This window comes from Pteropus vampyrus, unplaced genomic scaffold (genome assembly GCF_000151845.1).
Source record: "Pteropus vampyrus isolate Shadow unplaced genomic scaffold, Pvam_2.0 Scaffold1, whole genome shotgun sequence".
Taxonomy (NCBI): domain Eukaryota; kingdom Metazoa; phylum Chordata; class Mammalia; order Chiroptera; family Pteropodidae; genus Pteropus; species Pteropus vampyrus.
In genome coordinates, this window is record NW_011888782.1 from 19,762,025 (window position 1) to 19,788,315 (window position 26,291).

At 44.9% G+C, this 26,291-nt stretch overlaps 1 protein-coding gene across 3 annotated transcripts in view; it reads right to left on the reverse strand.

Moving 5' to 3' along the window:
- Positions 1-26,291, reverse strand: part of TRANK1 (tetratricopeptide repeat and ankyrin repeat containing 1) — a 69,145-nt gene that overhangs the window by 10,854 nt on the left and 32,000 nt on the right. For all 3 annotated transcript variants that reach the window (XM_011363891.2, XM_023535775.1, XM_023535799.1), the window contains 10 exons: positions 24,835-25,089; positions 23,092-23,268; positions 19,531-22,437; positions 15,121-15,320; positions 14,697-14,834; positions 10,329-10,475; positions 9,007-9,163; positions 4,774-4,862; positions 917-1,020; positions 692-824 (listed from right to left, as the gene is read on the reverse strand). In XM_011363891.2, coding sequence (XP_011362193.1) covers positions 692-824; positions 917-1,020; positions 4,774-4,862; positions 9,007-9,163; positions 10,329-10,475; positions 14,697-14,834; positions 15,121-15,320; positions 19,531-22,437; positions 23,092-23,268; positions 24,835-25,089 — 4,307 coding nt within the window. The remainder of the gene's footprint in view (positions 1-691; positions 825-916; positions 1,021-4,773; positions 4,863-9,006; positions 9,164-10,328; positions 10,476-14,696; positions 14,835-15,120; positions 15,321-19,530; positions 22,438-23,091; positions 23,269-24,834; positions 25,090-26,291) is intronic.

Genomic DNA, 26,291 nt, shown 5'->3' on the forward strand with positions numbered 1-26,291 from the left:
ACTTTCATCTTCTGTGTTAACTTGCTGCAGACCAGTGACAGTGTGTGGCCCCCTGCCAGCCCGCCGACTGCTCAGTAGCTGTGTCTAGGCTGGCAGCTCTGTCCAGCAGAGCTTTCTGCGACAACAGAAATGTTCTATAACAGCGAGCACTTGCAATGTGACTAGGGAGACTAAGGAACTGAATTTTTAATTTCATTACATTTCACTAAACTTAAAATTTAAATTGAATAGCCACATGTGGCTAGTGGCCGCCATATTGGTCAGTGAAGATCTAGAGCAATTACAGGGAACACAGAAAAACGGGCCTATAAATGCGAAGCCATTCACGCAGGCGGACACCAGACGGTGAACACAGAGAGAGAGAAGACAGGAATATTCTGAAGCCCATCTTCCCTTTGACTTGAACGTTTGGCTCCCCCGTGGTTAATGTCAGGTCTCAAACACGCTCACGGACATGAACACGTGCGCGCGCACACACGCGCACACACACACACACACACACACACACACACACACACATGTCTTTGGAGCTGTCTTAACACTTGAGCAGGCGGAGAAAGAAGGGCTGTGCTCGAGTCGATGGGGCCAGCCTCTTCTTCTTGGGAGGACTGGAGCCCTCCTGAGATGGCCCTGTCCTCGAGCTCCCGAGGGCGACTCAGCTCTCCCGAGAGCAGCCTCAGGCCTGCCGTACCTTCCCCAGCCTCTCGCTCAGCTGGCCGGAGAGCTGGAACTCCTTGGCATAGCTCAGACACTTCAGGGACAGCTTTGGCTCCTTGCATTCCAAATAGGTCTTCGCCAGTTCCAAGTACTTCACCTGCTTCTCCCTGGGAGGGGGAAACAAAACAGGATGTTGACTGAACACCAAGATACCCGCTGATCCCATCAGAGCAAACCTGAAAAGGCCCGAGACTCTTACTTGGGGCTGACTTTCTTAAACTTCATGTTCAGGGCAGTGTCATGGGCCAGCGCCAGCTTCCCCTTCTCAAACGCACCCCCTTTTTGGTAACACTTGGCTGCAACCTGGAAAAGGCGAAATGGAGGTGACGTGCAGAACAAGAGTTAGAGCATGCATTTCGTGTTTGCGCTGATGAAGCACTGAGTCTCGCCCCAGCCCCATCTGAGAGGGAGGGGCAGGAAGGTGCTGCTAAGCCAAAGAAAATGACCTCCGAGGACACAGCCCAGTGGTGTCACCACTGACACTTCACATTCACAGGTCCCTTCTGGAAGTGCCCAGAAGCCATGGAGAAAGGTCCGTAACACGTACTTTACAGGCCACCATAAGAACACCCTCGGATAACTTTCCAAAGCACGTGTGAGAAGTTTCTTCCTTCTCATTGTATATAATAGTAACCTCGGGTCAGAGACACAAGAGTGACTGGCCTGAAGTCACCCAGTCGCTTTTCTGGGCTCAACAAAGGTTCCCTCTAGGTGGTAACTACATGGCTGACTGGCAGCGTTGGTGGAACAGCCACCAGGCACCTACTGAAGGTAGAAATGGGGATAGAAATGGTGTCACAACACATCCCAGAAGACAACTGACCAGATCCTTGGGACATGCAGATCCGTGTGAACCAAAAAGAACATGGGCAAACGTGTCAGAGGGGAGTCAGCCTGCACCCCGATCCCTGTCAGCAGGAAGATGCTTTTCTCAAACAGGAATGCCGACACCATGTCTCCAAGCACAGGCGACAGGAAGCACTAAGTGGCACTTGCTGATAAAAAGGACAGGATAGCATCTCTCCCCTTCTGGCCCTTTGCTGCAGCCTCCCCAGCCCATGGGCCATCTTTCGTTCCCATGAGCTATGCCACACCCCCTTCTCATCACAGGACCTTGGTTCATACTGTTCCCTCTGCTTGAAATACTCTTCCATCCCTTCCCTGCCTGGTTAACTTCATTTATCCATAGGTATCACCTTACATCTCCCTCACTTAAAGCAGCTTCCCTTAGCCTTCCTGTCCAGGAAAGGTAGTTCTGGGGGCAGCTGGCCTCTCATCTGTGACTCCTGCCACAGCTGGAACTGCGTGCTCTTCTGTATGCCTGTCTTGCTCACCATCATATCTCCATGACCTAAACACAATGCTTGGCCCGTGGTTCAACAGAAATCTGTTGAATGAACGAATCTCAAGTGGTTGCCATTTGTATGGTGGTTCTGAAACATTTATTGACATGCAGCCAAAAGCTCAAAGACCACCTCAGTCCTGAAGTCCCTTTGTGGAACAGTCAGGCAACGAGAAGGCTTTTTACAACATTCTCATCTGTCCCAGCTCCTCTAAAAAGATTTTAGATTCAAACGTTCAAAAGTTATGTTTAAAGGGATAAAGAACTGGAAATCCATGGGCAACATGTATGGCTAGGGCTAACAGTGTTCAGAAAACCATAAAGAGAAAGACTGTATAGTTTTCCAATTCATACCCATACCTGCTGCCCATATTACCCCTCCCTTCCCTCCCTACCCCCTCTCTAAAAAAAAAATTTAAAAAAATTCTTAGTTTTATAACAACAGCAAAGTGTTCAATATTTTTTTTTTGCAATTATAACAAGGAAGAGCCGGGAATAAAGTTTTGGAGCTCTGTCTTCTTCAGCCAAATACTACATATTTTGAAAATACTTTCCAGACACACCCAAACACACAACAGTGCAAATTATTTTCTCACCCCTCAGGACTGATTCAAGGGTAGCCACAGTCCTTCACTCTTCTCTGCATCTGTCCACGCCCCTTTACCATACAACCCTGTAGCTTCTCCCACAGACAGTGCTGCCTATATCCCCTCCCTTCCCATCTGAGCTGAGACTTGCTTTGGCCAACAGAATGTAGCAGAAGCAACACGGGACAAGCTCCAAGGCTAGGCCTCAAGAGGCCTTGTGTGCTTCTGCTACTTTCTTAGAACCCCGCTCAGGCATCAAGAGAACAAACCCAGACTTGCCTGATGGAGAATGAAGGGCACGTGATCCAGGCACCCCTTTCGCCCCCATCACCCGAGCCAAGAGCCAGCCAATGCCCCAGAAGCAAGCTGCTTGCTGACTGGCAGTTGAGCTCAGACACATGAGTCCCTTAGCTGAGAGTAGAACTATGCAGCTGAACTCAGCTTTGCCAACCCACAGAACTGTGAGCTACATAAGTGACTTGTAAGCCACTAAATTTGGGGGTGGTTATGCAGAAAAAGGTGACTGGTAAAGCCCAGATATGAGTTACTTGCTGTAGACTTAAAACCATTTTCCCTGCCACAGGAGACAAAGTCCTCCTGAGAATTTAAAAAAAGAAAACTCTGGGAATTCTTTCTCCCAGACATGTCAGACAGAAGACATCTCCAATGGTGGCTTCCAGTAAGTTCTGACTTGCAATTTCATTGCATTCATCACTTGCCAGTACCTTCACTTGGGTCCAACTCTATGAAATTCCAATGAAAAGCAAGATTATTAAAGCAGCAGGACAAGCCCTTCAAGAAATCACTGTTCCAAAACATTTGTTCAGAAGTAGCATAAGAAACTGCAGGCACTTTTCCTGTAATGTTTGAGGAGTTGGACCAAAGCCTAACATTAGCATGGAGGCATGGAAAGGAAAGAAAGTTCTCTGCCCAAAATTTAGCTCCATGTATTCTCTCAGGAAGCACTGCCTGCGCCTGCAAGCACGGGGCATTCCAGGTGCCTGGGAGAATCAAACTTTAGGGAAATGTGCATTTCTGTGTGGTCGTGCCTGTGCTGGTAGACGCAGCTGGTCAGTTACCCACAGTGCTCATTCTTCCCTTTCCTGCCTGATGGTAGAAACAAACTCCCAAGAAGGACCATAATTGCCAGGTGGGCTTGCTCTCCCAGACTCTCTTATAGCCAGGCAGGGGCATGTGACCTAGTACTGACCAATAAGATGTAAGGAGACGTCCGCTGGGGACTTCATGATAAAAAAGGAGAAGATAGAAATGAGAAGAAAGTGCCTGCCCTTTCTTCCTGCTTGTGATGCTGCTGAGGACGATGAGGTGCTTGGCACTACCAAAGCCATCATGCAACCATGAGGGGGGCATCTCTGACAAGCTGCAGATGACACAGGGAAGAGATGGAATGAGTCTGGGCCCATACTGACTTTGTTGAGCTGAAGGTGTTTATGACATGCAGGTGAAGACATCATTAGCACGATCTCACAGAAGACACATGTGCCATGGTGCCCCAGCTGAGACCCTGTGATGTGTAGGGATGCTGAATGCGGGAAAAAGGATGGGGCTCTTTATGCTAGTTTCAGTATTTCAAGAAGACTGACAATGATAACATTTCCTGGAAGAAGACTGCTCAGGCTCACTCACACGGCCTGTGGCTGGAAATCAGTCAGCTCAGTCTAGTGATAAAGTTTAACTTGTGCCCGCCAGATTCAAATTGGCAGTGAAGCCTACATCTGATCAATCTGAAAAGCAAACAAGAGGACCAATCCGTTACTGTTTTAAAATGCCATATGATTACAGTAAAAGCCTTTAAGCTTAGAATACAAGAGGGGAAGAAAATAAATATAAGTGTTCCTCGGTGAGGCAAAGGCCATGACCTGTTTTCCCCATCAGCACATGCTGGCATGTGGCCAAAATGAAGGGTTGTCACTGGTTGCATTGGGGAAGGAGCAGGACAGGGCACTCTCCTCATCGAGGGGTGACCTGATGTTTCAGAAGAAGCAGCACGAGCACCATTATCCTCCTCTGTCCCAGTGAGAAACATGATGGTGGGAAACCTGCCTGTGAGGCCCGACGAGGCCACCAGTCGCAAAGACTCCCGCTGGCTCCCACCAGGCCCCTTACCTTCCAGCACTGGTGTTTGGCATAGTATTCCCCTTGCGCGATCCACTCCTCAGGGGTTGAGGTCCTAACGAACATGCTGTCATCAAAGTCTAAAATGAAAAAGAAAAAGTTCATTTGCTTCTCTAGGCATTTGCCTGCTTAAGCCTGTTGTTATGGGCTGAATTTTGGCCCCCGCCGGAAAATTCCTATGTGAAGCCCTAAAACCCAATAACCTGGAAGGTGACTGTATTTGGAAATAGGGCTTTTAAAGAGGGGATTAAGTTAAAAAGAGGCTGTTGTACTGGGCCCTGATCCAATCTGACTGGTGTCCTTATAAGAGGAGGTTGACACACACACACAGACAGCAGGGGCCCGCACAGAGAAAAGGCTACCTAGAAGCTAAGAAGAGAGACCTCAGAAGAAACCGAACCTACGGACAGCTTGATCTTGGACTTCTAGCCTTCAGAACTGTGAGAAAATTAAGTTCTGTTGTGTAAGCCACACGGTCTGTGGTATTTTGTTATGACAGCCCCAACAAACAAATACCCCTGTATTGTTTTTCTAGCATTCATTTTAAGATATATTTTAGCTTATCAGGTCAGATGTTTGTGGATTTTTGAAGGAGGATGTGTATATGTGTGTGTGGGAGGGGGAGGGGGGAATAAACAAGGATGCTGTTTGGTTTTTCAACTTAGCTCTGCCTTCCTTTTCTACGGCTATGAATTAGAAGACAGGAATTTCTAATTCCTCCTTGAAAATCCAAAGCCATGTAGGTCCTATGCGAGGGCCTTAGCAAGGGATAAGATGACAGAGTTCTACAGTATTTCCAAATGTGCAGGCTTTGCCCTCATCATAATGAGCAATCTGACACTTCCGGTGGTGGACATAGACTACTGCAACCACCTGCAGCTAGACAAGGCTGTTATCCTCACTAGCCTGTTGGTGACTGCATCAGCTCCCCTCTCTCCCTCGGCCCCCTGGGCATCACCAGCAGTGGGTGACAAGCTCTGTAAGTCTGAGCCACAGCTTCATCAAGCACAGGAAGGACAGTAACTACCAGGACAACGATGACAGCCAAATCTGAGCTGAAAAGGTCAGAGATACCCAGGCCAATGGATATTAACCGGGGAACATGACAGACATTCCAGCTTTGTTTAGAAGGTGCAAAATCACACCCTAGGGCTTGCAGCCCAACCTCTCCCTGAGGGCCCTCTGCCATGCCTGACAGTACCATCTGCAAAAATGACTTCTCAGCATCTTGTTCTGACTCCTTATGCCCTATTAGTGCCCTGGTAACATTTGATCCCCACAGCAAAGCCCCAGAGCATCTCTGCATAGGGCTAGTGAACCATGCCAGCACCACATTGGAAAAACCCATATCACACAGTCACTTCACTCATCCCAAGCTTCCTTGCACAGTGGGAGCAGATGTTCTCAAAGACTTTACCATGTACAACTTATAACACAATTGAGACTGTGCTTTTTCTTGTATTCTTAATGCTATGAAGACATTTTGAATTTTTTTAAGTTAAAACAATGCCTATTTTAATAGATGATCTCTTATAATGGGTGCCAGAAAACAGTTTGAGAATAAAAGGAGTGCAGGAAAGATTAAAAACGACCACAGTCAGCCAACTCATTTTTCTTTTAGTTGAGGATGTGAAGGCCCAGGGAGGGAAAGTGGGACCTGAACAAAGTCATGTGGTGACTTAGGTGCAGAGTTCTAATAAGAAGCCAGGTTAACCCCAAGCCTTCAACTCTTCCTGTTATACCACAACGGTCAGGGCCCAGGAACAGAACCTCTAATCCTGGTTCCCAACTGAGCTATTGGCTGTAACCGGAAACAGCCTCCATAAAACTGGCTGAAACGTGCTCAGGAAACGAGCAGACACCTCCACACAGCAGCCAGGCCCTGCGCTTTCCCCTATCCTCGGAGAAAATTAACCAAGGCCTGGAGGAGCCAACTCAACAGCTAACCCACAAGAAAGACAACAGTTTTCTCCTTTATGAAGGGCTGATTATTTCTCCCCTAGATATCCTACCAGGAGACATGCGCTCCGTTTTTTAATTAGCTCATCTTTTTAAGTTATGAAAACCATCCACGACAATGTTTATTTTTGAAGAACACTACAAACAGCACAAAAAGATATACCAGTGAAGGGTCAAAGGTATTCATTTCTCCTCAACAACCCTCATGCCCAACCATCCTAGCACCAGAGGAGCCACTGTAAACAGTTTTGCATTGGTGGACACTTAGGTCGTTTTTACTTTCTTATAATTACAAACAAGGCTGTGCTGAACACTCTTGCGCTCATATCTTTCTCTAACTGGCCCACTCCACTCTTTTTCCATCCTTCACTTCTAGTCTGTGTGCGTCTTTTAATCTGAAGTGAGTCTCTTGTAGGCAGCATATGTAAGGGTCTTGTTTTCTAATGCATTCAGCCACCTTATCTTTTAATTGGAGCATTTAATTCTTTTTCATTTGAAGTACTTGTTGATAGATATGTAGTTATTGTCATTCTTTATTCATATTTTTGATACATATTTTTTTTCTTCTTCTTAAAGAAGTCCCTCCAACATTTCCTGTAATACTGGCTTGGTTGTGATGAACTCCTTCAGCTTTTTCTTATCTGGGAAGCTCTTTATCTGTCCTTCAGTTCTAAATGATAGCTTTGTTGGGTAAGAGTAATCTTGATTGTAGGTCCTGGCTTTTCATCACTTTGAATATTTTGTGCCAAACCCTTCTGGCCTGCAAAGTTTCTGTTGAGAAATCAGCTGCCAGTCTTATGGGAGCTCCCTTGTAGGTAACTAATCGCTTTTCTCTTGCTGCTCTTAAGATTCTCTCTTTGTCTTTAACCTTTGGCTTTTAATTATGATGTGTTTTGGTGTGGGCCTCTTTGGGTTCACCTTGTTTGGAACTCTGCACTTCCTGGACTAGTACGTCTATTTCCTTCACCGGTTAGGGAAGTTTTCACTCATTATTTCTTGAAATAAGTTTTCAGTTCCTTGCTCTCTCTCTCTTCTTCTGGTACCCCTATGATGAGAATGTTGTTGCACCTGATGCTGTCCCCTTAAACTATTCTCATTTTTTTGATTCTTTTTCTTGTTGCTGTTCTGATTGGGTGTCCTCTGCTACCCCATCCTCTAAATTGCTGATTTGATCCTCCACTTCATCCAATCTGTCGATTCCCTCTAATGTACTCTTCATCTCAGATGTTGTATTCTCCATTTCCGACTGGTTCCCTTTTATGTTTTCCATCTCCATTTTTACGTTTTCTGTCTCTTTGTTAAAGTTCTCACTGAGTTCATCTACTCTTTCCCTAAGTTCATTGAGCATCCTTATAACGAGTGTTTTGAACTCAGCATCTGTAGACTGCTCGTCTCCACTTTGTTTAGTTCTCTTTTCTGGAGCTTTGTTCTGTTCTTTCATGCAGGACATGTTTCTTTGTCTCCCCGTTTTGGCTGCCTCCTTGTGTTTGTTTCTCTGTATTAGGTAGGGTTCCTAAGTTCCTGGTCCGAGTAGAGTGGCTTTATGTAGTAGATGTCCTGTGGGGCCCAGTGACACAATCTTCCCTGGTCATCTGAGCTGGGTGCTCAAGATGTGTCCCTTGCATGAACTGTGTGTGCCCTCTTGATGTAGTTGAGCTCTGAGGCTGATCAGCTGTGAAGATCAGCGGTTGAGGGGCTGATCCGACGGAGCAGGATTCACTTTAGCAGGGCTCTGGTGCCTGCCCAGGCTGTCCCTCAAGTGTGTCCTCCTCAGATACAGCCCTAGGTGGCATTCTGGCTCTGTTGCCAGTCAAAGCAGGCCACTGGGTATGCCAGCCCAAGGACCTCTAGGATGGGTCCTGCTATTGGCCAAGTTTAACCTCAGCCTGTGCAATTCTGGGGCTACCTGGTAAGAAGTATGGGGCACACTAAGGCCAGATGCTGCTTCTTTGGGTTTTGTGAGCCTTTGAGAGATTTTAGGAAGGTCTGCAGCATCTAGTTTCTATGCCATTTCGGCTGGTCTTTCCATGACCCTCACTTTTAAGGACAAATAAAAGCTCTTCCCTGAAAGAGTTAACACTCCCAATTCCACAACAATGACACTTACCAGCACACCTTAGCAATAAATATGAACTCTTATTTTTCAGAAAAATGAAAAGGAAAGAAAGTGCTTCCAAAAAACTATGCCCTTTATTCCTGATCGCAAAAACAGTTGAGATAACACACTTTCTAGCCAATGGCCAGAATATTTTAATGAGATCTTACCTTTGTTTTCATCTGTCTTCACAACTTGGACAAAATTTCTTTTAATGAAATATTTAAAAGCAGGAGCCCGCTTTTCTCGGTTTTCGTCGAAGATCCAGAGGTTGACCCGAGCCCGTGTGATGGCAGTGTATAGCTGCTTCAGCTCTCCATTGAGGAGCTAAAGGCAAGATTAATGACAAAGACGATGAGCTTTTTGTCTATAGCTAGAAAGTGACATGCTTCATGGGCTTCCTCTGATTTGGGAGAAATACAAAAAGTAAATTGTAGACAAGTCTAGAATAAGCCATGGGGACATGAGGAGCTCACTCTGGCCACAGACAGATAAGCAAAGCTCTAGCAGGGAGCACAGCATTAGTACAGAACTACCCTTGAGTCTGCTATAGTTTTATATTTTGAAATAGCATGGATTCATAGGAAGTTACGAAGATAGTACAAAGAGGTCTCATGTGCCTTCCATTGAGATTACCCCAATGGTTATATCTTACACAATTACTATAACTGATTTTTAAAAGTTAAACCAGTCATATACTTCCATGATAACTATCACTAGTAATAAATTACTTATGACCTACCCCACAACTGAGGACTGTGGATGTAAGGGGCTTATGACTTGGACACAGGGAGAACCTATCTGATTAAATAATGCACATTTCAAGATGACAACAGATTTGCGGCTACCTAGAAGTTTGCAAAGCTTGACTCTGATTTAACTTCTATTTCTGCAGAGCCTTCGAGGCATTTACAGAAATAACTTGATAACTGCTATTCTATTTGTTTTATATTTTGTATGAGACATAAAACTAGGACAGTAGTTTCTCCCAAAGTTTTTGTTTTTGCTGGTTCAATTTTCTATGATGTCACTCTCACTCTCTTGAGGCCCCATCAACCCCCCTCACCCAAGAACTCTGTAGAACTTCTGAGCTTTGGCCTACTTCTTGGTGATGTAGCAGAAATGTAAAGGGCAAAGGAAGCTGGGTCCCTTAACAGTCAGGGCTGCTATACAACAGTCTCCATGAACTGTAGTCCTGGACTTCACTTCTGGGTTCCCCATCAGCAACTTCAAAACTTTTGAACAGACCCGAGTTCCCATGGGGAACAGAAGGTACAACCTACCCCTTCCCTTTTAGAAAGTACCCCACTCATGAAGCCCATCTCCCTGCTGGGACAAGGGAGTCTGCCAGCATGGAGATCCCACTCCCCCGTGCTGAGGGTGCAGGAAGACCAGCCAAGTGCAAGGCTCTATCTTTAACCTCATCTTCTCGTCCAAGCCTGTTTACTGGCTCCCTGTCAAATAAGCATGTGGACAAATGGCAGAAGATCACCTTGTACATTTCCAGATTCACCGTCATAGACCGACCCTGAGAGGAGCTGGGTTTCTCCAGGGGCACTTCAATCAGTGGCTGGTTTTGCTCTCTGCAGTCAGATGATGAAGGCGTAAACGAGGAAATGATCTTCCATTCCTTGTAAGCCTGAGCGACAATGACAAATTAAAGACCAAGGAAATATGCTTTTGAACTGTACACACAGCCTCCCGGGGCCTCATGGGGAATTGAGCTCCCCATTTTTTTGCATGGGAACCAGGCCTTCAGCCCCAGCTGTGAGGAGGGGGCCATCCTGTGGCTTCAGAGTCGGGAGAGTGGGCTTAGGTTGCACAGGCAGGGATCAGGGACACTTCCAGGAAAACACCCCCAGACACGTGATCAAGACAGCTGAGAAGCCAGGCACACGCGCCCACTTCCTGAAGTAATGCTAAGGGACCAGAAAGTTCTTGTTGAAAGAAGTTTGACAAACAATACAGAGAAAGGAACCCAATGTTCTCGCCCCTTTACACAACATGTTTAAGAGACGCCACTTAGGGTCAGTTGTTAAGACACATGTGGCAGAATGCTCTAACTAAATTATTCAAGCAAGGATGGAACAAAATTCTGGAGCTCTGGGGTACACTGTGTAAGCTAGACTCTGAGCCAGACAGAACAAATTCATACCTCTGCTCTTTCACTTATTAGCTATGTTACCTTGGACAATTTAGTTGTCTCTTCTAGGTTGAATTTTCCTGCTCTGTAAAATGGGGATGATAGAACTATCCAAGTTCATTGAGAAACTACAAGGAGATGATGTCAAGTATCTAACACTATGCTTGATAAATAGTTGCTCTTTTAGCCATTTTTCCCTTTACCTAAAATCAAATCATAAAACCGTGGTGACTGTATAGACCAAGGGTGGGCAAATTCTTTCTCTAAAGGGTCAGATAATAAATATTTTTGGCTTTGTGAGTCATATGGTCTCTCTTGCAACTACTCAACTCTGCTCTTGTAGGGCAAAAGCATCCATAGTGAGTATGTAAATGAACGGGCTTGATGTGTTCCAATAAAATGTTATTTTTCAACATTGAAATTGAATTTAACACAATTTTCATGTGCCACCGAATATTACTTTCTTATTAAATTTTTAAAACTATTTAAAATGCAAAAGCCATTCTTAGCCCACAAGCCATATAAAAATAGGCAGTGAGCTGGATCTGGCCCCCAGGATCATGGTTTGGAGACCCTGGTAAAGCTAAAGTGCCCAGATTACATGCAGTATTTAGAGTCCAGAATTCCTAAGAAATTTCAGATTTCACACTGTACTGTGTCTCATGAGAGTAGTTAGGTAACTCTCCTAAGCCTTACTTTTCTGTTCTTAAAATGATGCTACTTGCTACCTATGTATCTTTTCAAGGAGGATGAAAAGATGGAGTGGATATAGTTCATTACCTCCTTTATGTTACTTTGTAATTTAAACTATATAAATATTAGATTGAAAGCTTTAAATGCTATCTATTAAATGAGAATGGTTATGCTACTAACCAATTATGAAATTAATCAACAGGTTCTTAAAAGAGATGTGAATCTTGTAATCATTTAAGTAGTTGAAAACTAAAAAAAAAAAAAAATCTTCAGGACATATTATGACTATCCTCTTCGTAAAGCTGAATTGTTTGCCAAGGAAAGCAGGCAAAAGACACAAGTACTTGACATTTGAGAGGATCCCCTAGCAGACTGCATGACGTACAGACTGACTGACCTTGGGAGGGCTAGTGAAGCACAATGTATTTGAATAAGAAGCAAAAGCTGCTCATATGGCATATGACTATTTCCATGAATAAAACATTTGACTTTCAAGACAGAGCCTTTTAGGAGTGAGTACATGTATTTGTCCACAAAAACACAAGAATACAGGCCTGCAGCACCTCTGTCAATAAAGGAAGAAGCATTTAAGTCTTCCAGCTCGGCTATTGGGATTAATCATTGTGAAGGAAAAAGGCAGGCCTGCTCTCTAAGTTAAGCGATCCATAAAAGTTGGTGCTTTCAAAGTCTCTCCCATCCTATTCACATATTAGTGTGAAAGAAAGGACTCCTCACTGGGACAAAGTATAAATGGCAAGCATTCTTCCAAGTCTCCACAGGAGGAGAGTTTGGGAGTGATTGGAAGAATGACTGCCTCTTCCCCAAATGAGGCAAAATCCTACAAGAGAAGGATTTGGCATAACTTTCCCTGGTTCCTTCCCCATCTCAGATGGTCCTAGTGACCATGGGGTTGAGCAGGTAACAATACTAGAGAGAAGATTCACAAACCAGGGCGACAAGAGATCTCCTACGCATGCATGCACACCCCCAACCAACAGAAACATAAATGAGTGGGGAGGGTGGGAGAGGCCAGGGATGGAGAGGGGCTCTCCATAGGTCCCTCATCTCAAATAGCAATTACTATTCTACAGCCTCCAGCCAGTCACCCCGAAAAAAACCCCAGCCAGAGCACAGGCGACCGGGGACTTATGTGATTCCTGTCTCTCCTCTGCTTTCATTAAAGCGTTTCCTATCATTTTCTGACTGTCGTTTTGGGATCTTGAAGTTGTAAATAATAAACTGAAGGTGTGCTTTGTACCAGGATGTGTAATTACATTCCCTGGTACCTTGGGAAGCACCACCTCAGAGGGCTTTCTAGAAGTCTTACAGAACATGGGATAAAGTGAATGTTACCAATAAATTCATTTTGAGATTGTTTTCATTCATGCAACTCACTGAGCCACTGGTAGGAGCATAGGGTCAAGGTATCTGGGCCTCTGCCATTTCTAGGATCACGGTGAGACAGAATCACTGGATTTTTCTTTCACAAACAGAGGTGACCACAAGTTATAGATCCGTAAGTCCAGAGCTCCTTGAGCTTCTTACTGGCACAAGCATACAACCGGCACTTAATAAAGAACAGGAACAATAATGTCTTACCCCTTCCTCTTTTAGGAGAGCCGCAGTCCAACTATGACCAATGGATATATTATGAGAAAAAAAAGTTAGTCCTCAGAGATTAAAAGTGGTTCCAGGGTTAATGAGAGTGCTAATCTGATTTTATTAGCAAAAGTCAATAGAAAAGGAATGTACTTAAGGTATGGCCATGATATACTCATTGTGGAAGGTTCTGGAAGCTGATTGGCATGCAGGGCTTTAAAAGGAAGGGAGTACCGTGGAAATTTAGAACTCAAAGCATCTGAGTTTGTTTCTAGGCTCTGCCACCTACATTATGATTGTGGGCAATTGACTTAATTTCCATGACCCTCAGCCTTATCTATAGAATGAGGGCAATAAAAACACATACAACCTCAGAGGGTTGGTGGAGGGTGAAATGAAACACCGCATTCAAAAAATACTTTATAAACTAAAAAGTACCCATCTGTCATAGCAACATCTGTCATAGGTATTATCAAGGCAAACATGACATTTTTAAAAAGGTCAGGGGAAAAAAACATAAAGACTCCTTGTAAAGGGTCAGTACTAGGGCAGATTTTACAGGGTCAAAGCTAACGGTGCTCTTGCCTTGGATATGAAAAGCAGCTCCTTCAAGCATACACCATGTGCAGTGGAAAATCTGCAGCAGGGACCAGGGCACAGCCAGCTGGGTCTACAAAGGAGACTCCACAGCACAGTCAGCAGGCAGCCTGAGGCCCCACCAAAAGACGGTGGTGAAGAGAAATAAGTGACTAAAAAACCGAGGACAATGGTCTTGAGTTGTTGGCTCTACCCATCATGTACTGAGCTTGGGAAGAAAGACCATCAAGTCAAAGAAATGAGCTGGTACAGAAATCACTGGGGGTCAATCCAGGGACTCTGGCTGCCAGTTGTCTGCATGGGCAGCAAGCAGTGGTGATGAAGCCATGCGAGAAGGGAGCCCACAGGCAGGGCAGCTGTTCTCATCCCCTGCATTATTACCTGATCCAGTGGGTGGGAACCAAGCCTCATTTGTCTTCCCAAAGTTGTCTCTTTCTATGAAATGACCTTGCCCAGTTCAGTCCTTATTGGGTGGACACTGCTAACCTTGCCTTCATTTGTAAGGCTCTCCTTGGGAGTCAAAGATAACGGCAGCTAGTGAAAACCGAAAGCTGGCACTTGCACACCAGGCATTCAGAAGATGAATACAAGAGAGCAGGGAAGAGCAAGGCACGGGGAGAACCAGCCCATGACACTGTGAAACAACCCACAGCCATTGACAAAAACCCACATCAAATGCTCCAAGCCCCACACTACATGGATGATGCTCCAAAACAGAAACAAGCACCTGTGACAAACTCTCTTCTACTCAGCTCCAAATTCTCTTTCCTGGAGTGTAGCTCATATATATATACATGTGTTGTGTGAAAAGAAGTCAATATGGCATACCTCAGAATCAGTAAAAAAGTTGTAAAGGAGGACGTCATCAAATTCTAAGCCTTTGGCCTCATAAACTGTCAGCACAAGTGCTAACTTCAGCTCTTCTGGAATTTTCTCCTTTGCCATTTCGTTAGCTACAAGAATTACCTGGAAAAAGAAAAGGGAGACAGGAGAGAAACCTGGTAAAGAAAGCTCAGTCTATTTCTATGGGAGGCAGGTAACGTCTTTAAAGAGAAGCAGCCAGCATGAACTTGGTCAGCCGTGGTAGTGGGACTATTAATAACAATTGATAATCACTCACCCATCTCTGAGACTGACCCATTTTGGGAGCGGCGCTATTGAATTCTACATTGTGGAATAAGTTAACCTCTCAAACCATTTTTCAATTGCACACTGCCTTTTAGTTCAAAGCACAGGATCCCAGCAAGCTCACCTGGTGGGCTCCAAATTCAATGGGCTGAGTTTTCCTCTTGTTCCCACGCAGCAAAATTGCCAAGTCGCTTACACTACAAGATTCCAGGACAGTTGGCTTGGGACCATCAAAAAGGCCAGAATCCCTTGGAAGGCGATCAAAAGATTCTGGGAAATAGAACTGAAGTAAATCCACCACTCCTGATGCCAAATTGAGGATTCCTAGGATAAAACAGAAAACAAATGCTGAATACTGAACAACATGACAATATGGCTGACTTTTTTTTTTTTTTTGTTTTTCTAGTTGGTTTTTTTTCCCCCCTGAGAAGCAGTATTGGCCCTGATAGTACATATAATTGCAAGCCAGTTTCCAATTCTCTTTATGTTGTCACTTTGGCCCTGAGCCGCAGCACTCTGGGTACAGGGAATATAGGCAGAGATGTGTTGCTGTGTTAAGAAGGTTTTGTGGGATCTCATTTACAACCTATATTCATACTAAAGAAAATTACCTCATAAAGAAGAGTCAAGGCAGAAATGTAATCTGAACAATGAGAGCCGTTAGAATGCTAATAGAAGGTACTAGTATAGGTGGTAAGGAAACAAGACTTATCCTGTCCTTTCTCATTGGTGCTTAGAGCACTGGAGACAATGTTGCCATGGTAACGGCATTGCTGGATGTTAGCTGGGGCAGCAACCAAGGCCTCCATCACCCTTTTCCACCAGGTTTATATCCAGTTGAGAGAGGACTAACTATACTAGAAAAAATTGTTAGAGCTGGAGAAAGGATTTTCCAAAGAACTTTCTCCCTGGGTCTCATTTCTTGTCTAGGCTCTGAAATAACATTGACAGTGATGCTGACTGAACATTACCATACAACAGGGACCTTCATAAAAATCATCCATTTAATCCTCACGACTGCCCAGTGAGACAGACTAGATAATCCAAGTTTTGTAAACAGAGACTCTGAGGTCTCAGAAATCCATAAACACCTCCAAGTGACAGGATTTGAAGCTGGAATGAACACAGATCATCCTGGCTCTCTTCACTATTCTTATGGGCCATGTGCCCTTTGCCCAGTACCAAATAGAATACTATGTTCCTGGTAGAACACCATGAAATGGACATAGGTGTCCCCGTTGCTATTATCAAATAATAAAGGGAAAGTTTATCATCGATACTAGTATTATTAAAAGTATACAATATAAAGAAGTCATGAGCACAAGTGGAAACTGCTGACTCTGAGCAAATGAGCTGCTACTGTGGCAAGGGCCAGAGATTTACATTAATGGGAGAATCAGAAAAGGGCACAGGAGTGTTCACTGCAGTGAAAAATTGGAATCTACTTAAATGCCGTTCTAGGAAACAAGATAAATGATTTCTATATAAACATATTCAAAGAATAAAAGACAGTTAGTTCTGCCATAAAAAAAGCATTGAAATACTGACCCATGCTACAACATAGATGAGCCTTGAAAACATTATGCTAAATGAAAGAAGCCAGGCATAAAAGGCCACATGTTGTAAGATTCCATTTATATGAAATGTCCAGAATAGGTAAATCCAAAGAGATGGAAAGTAGATTAGTAGTTCCCAGAGAGTGAGGGTGGGTGGAGGATGAGTGATGGCTAATGGTTATGGTGTTTCTTTTTGAGGTGATAAAAATGTGAAATTAGATGGTTGTAATGGCTGTGCAACCTTGTGAATATATTTTTTAAAAAACCACATAATTGCACATTTTAAACAGGGAGATGTTATGCTACGTGAATCTCAATTTAAATGAAGAATAAAAGATGGGGGAAAATATTCACTAGACATAGTATATATTCACTACATACACGTGTGTGATAAATGCATATAATGTATATAAAGAAAAAAAATCAGAAGGAAATGAAATAAAATGTTAGTAGTGAGCAGCCTTACAGATAGCTTTCAATTTTTTTTTTTTTTAACATTTTATGTTTTCTAAAGTCTCTAAAATTTAGTACATATTATTTGGGCCTTTTCTGGTTCTACACACGAAAACATACATATACTCTTGCCTCCATCCCAAGAGAGGAGGTGGGAGATGAGGTTTGTGTAGTAACTGTCCAAGTGGGTTACTTAGCAAAACAAACAAGTAAACAAAAACCAAGAACTGCTCACAGGAACGGCTCCCTTTACCATGGCTCCACCTTGCTGGCTGATCATAAAGGCTGCTGGGCCCAGGCCAGTGCCACTGACCCAGGGATATACAGCAGAAGAGGGAGGGGCTCATTCAACTACTCATGCCAGGTCCTCCCTACTGGATCCAACAATAGAAATAGAGTGCCATCAGAGTCACTCCCTGAGGACAACGAAATGGGAGCTATGCATCTCTGTTACCTAGCCCCCACACAGTGCCAGGCAAGGTAGGAACTCAATAAATGTTTCCCAAACAGAAGAAGGAAGGGCAGGGGCTAATTTAATTCATAGATTACTTTGTGCCAGCTCTTTCCACGCAACACAATTCCCAGGTATAAGACCATGGAAGAGCAAGAAGCTGAGCTGCTCAGATGCAGCCAGATCCAGGTGATTGACAAGCACCACCCTTGAGAACTCTGAGAGCTCTAGAAAGCTGGGCTGCATTGTGTGATGTACGCTACACTCCTGGAAGCTGGCTGACTTGCAATCATTTTCTGAATCCCTGGCTAAACAAATCAGGATTTTAATCTAATTTTACAATGCCTATGTGTATATACGAGTACGTATGTATATGTACCTATGTGTATGAATGTGTATGCTTGTGTATATGTATAGCAATACATGTGTATGTGATGTGTATGTGTTTTCTCTTTCCACCAAACCATAGCTTACCTGAAATGCATCTAGAAAAAGAGCATTTATCAAAAACCTACAATAAACATCACACTTAAATGGTGAAATGTTAGAAATATTCCCATTAACTCCAGAAATAACACATGAATACCTGTTATTGCTTCTAGATAAGGTCCTAACCAATGAAATGATAAGAAAAAGAAATAACAAGTATAGAAAAAAAGATAAAAACTGCCTCTGTTTGCAGAAAAATGCCAAGATCGAAAAGTCTGAATTTCAGCAAGACTGTTAGATACCAGATCAACATATGAGAACCAATAGCATTCCTTTATACAAGTAACAACTGATTAGAAAATATAATAAAAGAAAAAAGGACAGCTGTGATAGTAACAAAAAGTATAAGGTACCCAGGATAAATCATACAGCTGTGTAAAATGTCTGGGGAAAATTATAAAATATTATTGAAGGCCGTAAAAGAAGACCTGAATAGAGTAATATGCTAAGGTTGTGCCTCAGAAGTTCCAATAATGTAAAAATGTGAATTCTTCCCAAAGAGCAACAAATTCAATGGAATTCCAATCCAAATGATGAAGAGTTGTTGGACAAGTTTGATAACTATCATAAATATGATAGTGTGATAATAGGATAAGAACATAAGACATATCAAGTAGTGAGCCCAGAAACAGACACGAGACACACGAAAAGAACAGCATTACAAATCAGAGGAAAAGAACAGATTATGAAGTAGACGACATCAGCACAACAAACTGCCCATATGGAAAAAAGTAAAATTAGGTAACAGAAGAGTTATAGAGTGCCAAGGTTGAGAAACCCTGAAATAACCTTACAATACTCCAGTAAGATCCTTTATGTCAAGACCCTTGAAAATGGTGTAAATACAAAGTTGCAAAAAGATATGTCTGGCATGATCTCATTAAGTAGCTTCTACATGTGTAAAATAATATTATATATTTTTCGTGGACATCTGTAGGACACAGGAAGTGACTTTGTGAGCATTCCATGAACCATAAAGGAGTATTCCGGCACTGCGTCATGTTATTTAAACCCTCCATTCCTCACTTTCCTTCTCTGTAAAATGGGAATGATGCCTACCTCGAGGGTTGTTTGAGGATTAAGCACAGGTACTAGACATAAACTTCCTGGCCTCATGCCTGGCACAGAGAAGGGGCACAACTGAGCTACAAGTTTAAAGCACCTGAGTGTACGTTATCTCCTACCACCTGCCGCCGCTCTTTGGCTTCTCCTTGGGAGGAAAGCGCCTTTAAGGATTAGTGACTTGCAACTTGGTGTATTACTTTATATTGTATGAGCAAAGTGTTTTAATAAAAGTTCTCTAGCAGTTTAAATGTTCTCCTGAAATGTTTTTATGTCATGACAAACATCCTAAGACATAATTACTTAGCAGTCCACAACCACAACTTGAATTAACCTAAGAATGAGTGTGGCAGAAATCAGAAGAGCTCTTGTTCATGAATGCATTTACTTACTAACAAACTCCAAAATACTATCCTTACTTCACCTACAAGAGCCTAGCAGAAGCTGGGCTACAGCTTCAAAAGCAGCCCAAAGTCAGTGCCCGAGCACCTCCCTTGTAGGTGAGCCCAAGGCCTGGACGTACCAGAATGGGACCGGTAGTTCTGGTACAGCTGATGGATCTTCTTGGGCTTCCGGACAGGACACTGATGTTCCGCAGTGTTCCTGCTGGCGTAGTGGAAGAGCGAACGCAGATCGCTAAAGCGGAAGGCCACGCCCTTCATGATGCTCTGAGCCGTGTCCCCTGTGAGGAACATGGCATTGGGGTCATTGATGCATTTCATCAGCAGCGCCAGCTCGGCTTGAGTGAAGTCCTGAATCTCATCACCATAGAGCTCATGGATGGACCACGGGAGCATTTTGAGCTTCGACAGTCTCTGGGACAAGTTGTACAGAACGTCCTGTTCATCAAAATAACCTTTCTGAGAGCTGATCTGCTGATACAAGCAGAAAAGCCTGTAGATCTCGCTCCGGTCTTCCTTGAAATTGGGGGCCCGCTTTCTCCCTAGTTTCTTGTACGCTTCTTCCGTGAGTCTCCCCTGGGAGCAGCTGAGGGCCTCAAAAGACCCCTTCAAAAAAGATTTTATTTCTTTCCAAATCAGTGCAGGGTTGTAGGAGGTTTTCCCTTTGTTCATTTTGGGCCATATTTCATTGACGAACACCTCAAATGTCACGTACACCCGGGGGTCGACGTCACACGAACATACTTCCACAACTTTATCCTCCTCGCCATTGTCCCCATCACCCTCAGCCTCCTCCTCATCCTCCTGCCAGTTGGAGATTGTCAAGTCTTCCTGCACGGACCATCCGACGATGGTTCTTTTCAAGCTGCCATCTTCATTTCTCAGAAAAAATGGTTTAGGCAAAGAAGCGTCAAGCAAGAGGAGCAGCTGCTTGGAAGTGACAAACAGAGGAAAGTTTTCGTCCTTCAGGTCCTGGAGTTTGTGAACATTGGGTTCCAGTGGTTTGTAATGACTGGTGGCTTTGGTAGACTTGGAAAGCTCAATGAAATTCCTCTGTACCTCCTGGCACAGGACGTGGTTCTTGGTCACAAAGATCTGATGTAAATGTTCCAGCTGCTGGGGATGATCTGGGGCACCTGATTCTGCCACTTGGCCAGGCCCCTCGTGCTCCCCAGCTTCCCTCCCTGCACAGTCTTCACTCTCCAGCTCCTCGTCTATGCTGTCCACTGTCTCCATCTCCACAGAAACTTCCTCTTCCTCGCCCTCTTCCCCCTCCTCTTCCTTCTCCTCATCTGAACCTTCTTTTCCAGGTTCCACTTCGAAATTTCTCTTCGACCAGATCTGTCTGGCCAGCAGTGGGCTTCCCGCCTGCTCGACTTTTCCCCAGTAAACGTGGAATTTCTTCCACAGCCTGTACAAGCAGCAGGTGGTCTTCCCAGTGCCACTTCGCCCAATGAGGATGATGGGCTCCAGCGGCCTGGGGTTGAGGTGGATCACAGAGTACTCAAGCTCGCCCACCCGGAAGGGGTACTCCACCGTCGTCGTCATGTCACTGAGGATGTTGAAGGCCATGTCGGTGCTGAAGCTGTGGAACTTCATGATGTTGTACTCCGTCTGCACCGCGCTGGCCGGCGGGGAGTACTCGGGCTCCTCGTGCTCCTGGCTCCTCTCGGCCTCCGTGTCCTCCACGTAGCAGCGGGGTATCCGCTTTTGGATTTTCATGTTGGTTGACACCTGGTCTTTGTTGATACCCTTCAGCTTCTTCCGCAGGACACAGGACAAGCCCCGGTTATAGGCCCTGCAGATGGCCTTGATGGTGCTTTGCAGTTTGTCGTGATCCAAGACGATGTCCCAGATCCGGATGATTTCTGTGTAGACCTGCCCCGACTTCCCTATGGACTGTGAGCTCCGCTCTGTGGCGATGATCTTCTCTGGGCTCTCACTGCATCGAGGGGAGAAGTCGATGGCGAGTTCCCACAGCATCCGGGCTCCTTTGTCCAGCTCGGCCTCAAAGAGACGGATTTTTCCTTTCCGGTGCTTCAGCCTCTTCTGCAGGCTTTGGGTCCACTCGCCGTTCCCCAGATGCTGAATGGCTATGATGATTTTCTTCTTCATGACCTTGCTCATCGCCTTACTGGACAGCTTCTTCAGCATTTCCGAAGTGCACTCAATCTCCCACGTCATGTTCTCGAAGTCCTGGAAACAGTCCTCAATCTCCGGCACGCTCCATTCATCCTGATCACCGCTGTCCTCCTTCTCTCTGTGACCAACAGGAATGAGTGCTGAGGCTCCAAGGGCTACCTGAGCATGTCCCTCCCTCGCCTCAAGGTCAGCAGGATTGTTCCCACTACAGTCAGAGCCCCCAAGCCCCGGAGCTCGCTGGACCTCATCTTTCTTTACTTCTGTGCCAGCTCCTGTCTCCAGATGCTCAGAGTTCTGAGGACTGTCCTCTTGGAGGGATGTATCCAATTCAATCTGCTCAATCAAATCCATGATGTCCTGCACAAGGCGGTCTCTTAGAGAACAGGGCATGACAGCTTCAGGCTCCTGCTTCATCATCTGGGCAGCTGGGGGAGTCTCCCAGTTGTTAGGGACCATGGCATCTTTGGGTGGGGATTTGGCAGTGCCAGTGCATGGCAGAGACTTGGATGAAGCTTGGGACTTGAGCTGAGATGTATTACCAGGGGCAGCAGACCTCAGGAGCTTCCCTGGGTGGGCAACAGAGTCCTGCCGGTTCCTCCGCCGGCTCTCATTATGAGCTTTGTTCCAGGCCAAGAGCAAAGCATCGTTCTTCTTAATCTTGTGACGTGCGTCTTTGCCTTCTTTGTTCTTCAGGTTGAAGTTGATGTCAAACTTCACCAGCAGTTCTAACAGCTTGTTCATGCGCTTCATCATGCCCTTCTGGAAGAGGATGTGCATCAGCGTGTTTCCATTGCTGTCCTGGACATTGGGGTCGAGGTAGGAAAATTCGGTGGGGTTGGACCAGAAGAGTTCCAACAAGTGGTTGAGGAAGTTAAAACCGATGTTAGCTGAAAGACACAAACAAATCTCTGTGAGTGCTGAGTTGCTCTTCTCAGGGAACAGAGACCCCCTGAATTCAAGAGAGATGCCAGCCAGGGGTGTCTCAGAACACCGAACTTCTCTAAGAGTTTGAGAACCCAGTGGTTCTCAAACAGGGGCGATCTGCCTCCCATGGGACATTTGGCAATGTCGGGGAACATTTTTGATTGTCAAGATTTGGGAAGTGCTACTGGCATCTAGTGGATGGAGGCCAGGGATGCTGCTAAACATCCTCGATTGCACAGGACAGCTCCCCATAACAAAGAATTATCCAGACCAAGTGTCAACAGTGCCAAGGTTGAGAAACCCTGAAATAACCTTATATTCCAGTAAGACGCTTTATACCAAGACCCTTGAAAATGATATATAAACAAGTGGGAAAGTATTCATCAATGATGGACGGCCAACTGTGAAACTGAAAAATCCTCCTCAATCAGCCCACCCTGACCATTTGCCATGATGGTCACTCCTTCCCATCAAGCTGTGGGTAGACCTCACCAAGAAACAGGCCATTTCTGGATCGTTAGTTTTCCCACTAGAAACTAAGACCAAAAGGCGGAGCACCAATTCCAATCTTCAGCTTCCTCCACAAGGAAAAGACTGATTAAAAAATAGAAGCTTACCATTGATATCTAAAAAGATGTGGAGTGCTGCATGCAAAGGAGTATCGCCTTCCGTGAGAGAAATATCATGGGGGTCTGCGCCCTTGGTCAGGAGAAGAAAAGCCAACTCAAAGTCTTTGTATTTCAGGCACATGGCAAGTGGCCTCTCCCAGCTGTTCTGGAGACCTTCTGGCAAGGCTGAGGGAGGAAGAGGAGAAGGGTACGGTGAGTGGTGTTCCTGGAGGGCAGGACCACTTCTGCCATTTATTCCAAGAGAAGAGCTGATGTTCACCTGACTTCTGGGGCCCTCCTCGACCACCTTTACTGGGGGGAGGCGGGGCGGGGCAAAGGCTTCCCAGCACCCTCAGAGGGAAAAGCCCAACTCCTTCAAGTGCCCTGTCCATGGGCCTTGCCGCTCCCCCTCGTCCCACCACGGGACCACGGACCCCAGCATTAGCACTGCCCAGGAGTGGGGACAGGGCCTGGAAACCGGAACCTCGGTTCTTGCCTAACACCAACTGTGCCTACCACACAGCTGGCGATCAAGACATGAGCCCACTTCCAACATCCTCTGTTTCTATGAAGCTTCTTCCCTCGACCGCCATCTTCCCTCACACTTCTCCAGCCCCTACACCACCTTCTGTTTAGCTCAGTCCATGCCTCCATTCTGTACTGCAGGATCCCTGACCTCCACCCGCTGCGGATGTGCGGCTCTCCTAAACATGCCTCCAGCAGCCACGCATTCGTTCTCTGTCCTTGGTCTCTAGCACCTGATCCCAGGGAAGTGCTTGATAAGTGCCTGGTGAATCAGGAATAAAACAGGAATTCCGTGACAGCCATGGTTTCTGGGCAAAGGTAGTAACATGCTACGCGAGGAATAGGTTTGAAGAAATAAACTGTAGGAGACATTCTGTCTACTTCCTGTGGCAGAGCCAATGCTTGAAGGCTCTGTATGGCACTTTGAGAGCTTAGGACCAATGTGTCATTGCTCCTTCGGAAGAGCATCTCCTTAAATGGCAAAGCAAGCAGAAAACCATGCAGCCAACCACTCTTCCAAGAGCCTGCATACATGAAAGCATTCAACATTCAAGAGTCCTAAGAGAGAGGGACTATTATCATTTCCATTTTACAAATGAGGAGACGAAAGTATAAATAGCACGCCCAAGGCCACACAGTTAGCAGTGGCATTAGGAAGGGGGCAGAGGAGAGGAGGTAAGTGTTTCCAAATTAGTTTTAAAATAAAACCCAATGCAACAGGACATCCGCACACTCCAGACACACATCCAGCCAAGTGCGATTGTGCCGATTAAAGCAGCAGATGTTTCCACCCACCAATTATTTGGCTGTTTCTTTAAAAACAAGCATCGCAAATCCCAATCCGTTGATTAGAAAAGAATGCCACAGAGTCGACAAGGACCCATGCAGCATATGGAATGCAGGGAAATGTCCAGCTGGAGGTCAGAAGGAAGTGACTGATTGCTATGGGCTGAACTGAGGCCAAGGACCCCTCCACGTACTTGAGGGTTCTCACACGAGAAAGGAAGAGAAGATGACAGAGGTAACTGTAATTCACGGAAACGCAGAGTTCCTACAGGGCGACACCCACTGACAAGCCTCGCTGTTTCAAAATGATTAGATATGGAGGAAGAGAATGAGGCAGAATTTAGAGGTGTCTCCAGAATCGAGCAAAAGACCCCATGACAGACGGTGGCCTGAACCCCCACAGGATGAATCCTCCCACGCTTACCACCTCAGCCTGCTCACCTCCTCTGTCCACCAGGCAGCCCAGGAGCTGTGTCCTGCGCTGGTCCCAGGTGCGGAGCAGGGGGATGATGGTGCAGAGGTCAAGGTTTGAGAAGCTGCAGTCTTTAATGAGGCAGTCTCCGAGTGGCGGTTCCCCGCTGACTTTGCGGGTCAGCAGCAGAAGCACTTCCGGCCATTTCTGTTTTTCCAGTAAACACTTGATGAAGGTGTTGGCACAGTCGCGATTAATGTCACAAACCACATCAGGAGGAATTTCTTTCAAAAATAAGAATACATCACACTCCAAGATAAGGCTCATATGATTTCTGTCCCCACTACAACTCAATCCATATGTACATAAATAACACGAATTACTGATCAGTAGTTTAAGCACTGAGGAAACTATAAACAAGTGATTACTTTGGGCAGGCTACTTAACCACTCGCAAAGCTTCTTGGAAAGGTTAAAAATACCCTAAGGACTGCAGAACCTGGCCCAGGAGGAGAGTAGAATGATGACTGTGTCTTAAGGAAAAATACTTGAGTTAGGGCATTCTATTGAGACTAAAAGGACAAGAGGCCGGCTTAAATTTTGCATAATGTTTAGAGTGTGTCTGCTTAAGTAACACTGAAATACAGGGAGACGCTATAGAATAATTAAAAAGTCAAGAGTTACAGGGTAATGGTTAGAGAATGGTATAACCCCTATTCTTAATTTTGTATCCTGATTCATAAGTATTGCCATCTGATCTCTGATGTCTGAAGACAGGTTAATAGTTATCCTAGTGTATCAAAGAGGTCCTCATAAGGAAATTGCCAGATTTAGCCGATAAAAATATAAAATATAGGATGCCGGTTAAATTTGAATTTCAGATAAAAACAAATAAAATTTTAGTAAAAGCATGTTTCATGCAAAATTTGGGACATACTTATACTAAAAATGCACTCATTGTATATCTGAAATTATAATTCAACTGGCATTCTGTATTTTGTCTGGCAATCCTACCAGTAAGAAAGCAGGGAGGAAGAGAAGAAGGTCACCTAAATAAGAGCAAATTGTTCTACATTTGCTAGTTTTTACTTCCTATATTTTTCTAAGTCTTCTGAATGAGTATTTATTTTAACATTTAAAGTGATCATTTGAAAATGAGGAAAAATCAGTATAGGCTACCCTTTCAGCTTAACAGGAACCAGCAAAATAAAAGTGTAAAATACAAACTTTTATATTAGACACTTGCAATTTTCGTGCTCCAGAATCTATTCGCTTGTCTTCTGCTAACAGTGCTCTCCCAACCACCAGCACTCTCCACATGGCAAGGAAGCGGGCAGGGTATGATTTGGGTCTAAACCAATCAGGACTCACCATCCCCCTGGCCACAAATACTAGTTCAGAGATACACACTGTGACCAAAAGTGAAGGACTTTTGTTCAAACTTGAGAGACAGCTGGGTCTGTAGGTCCAGAAACTCTGGAAAAAAT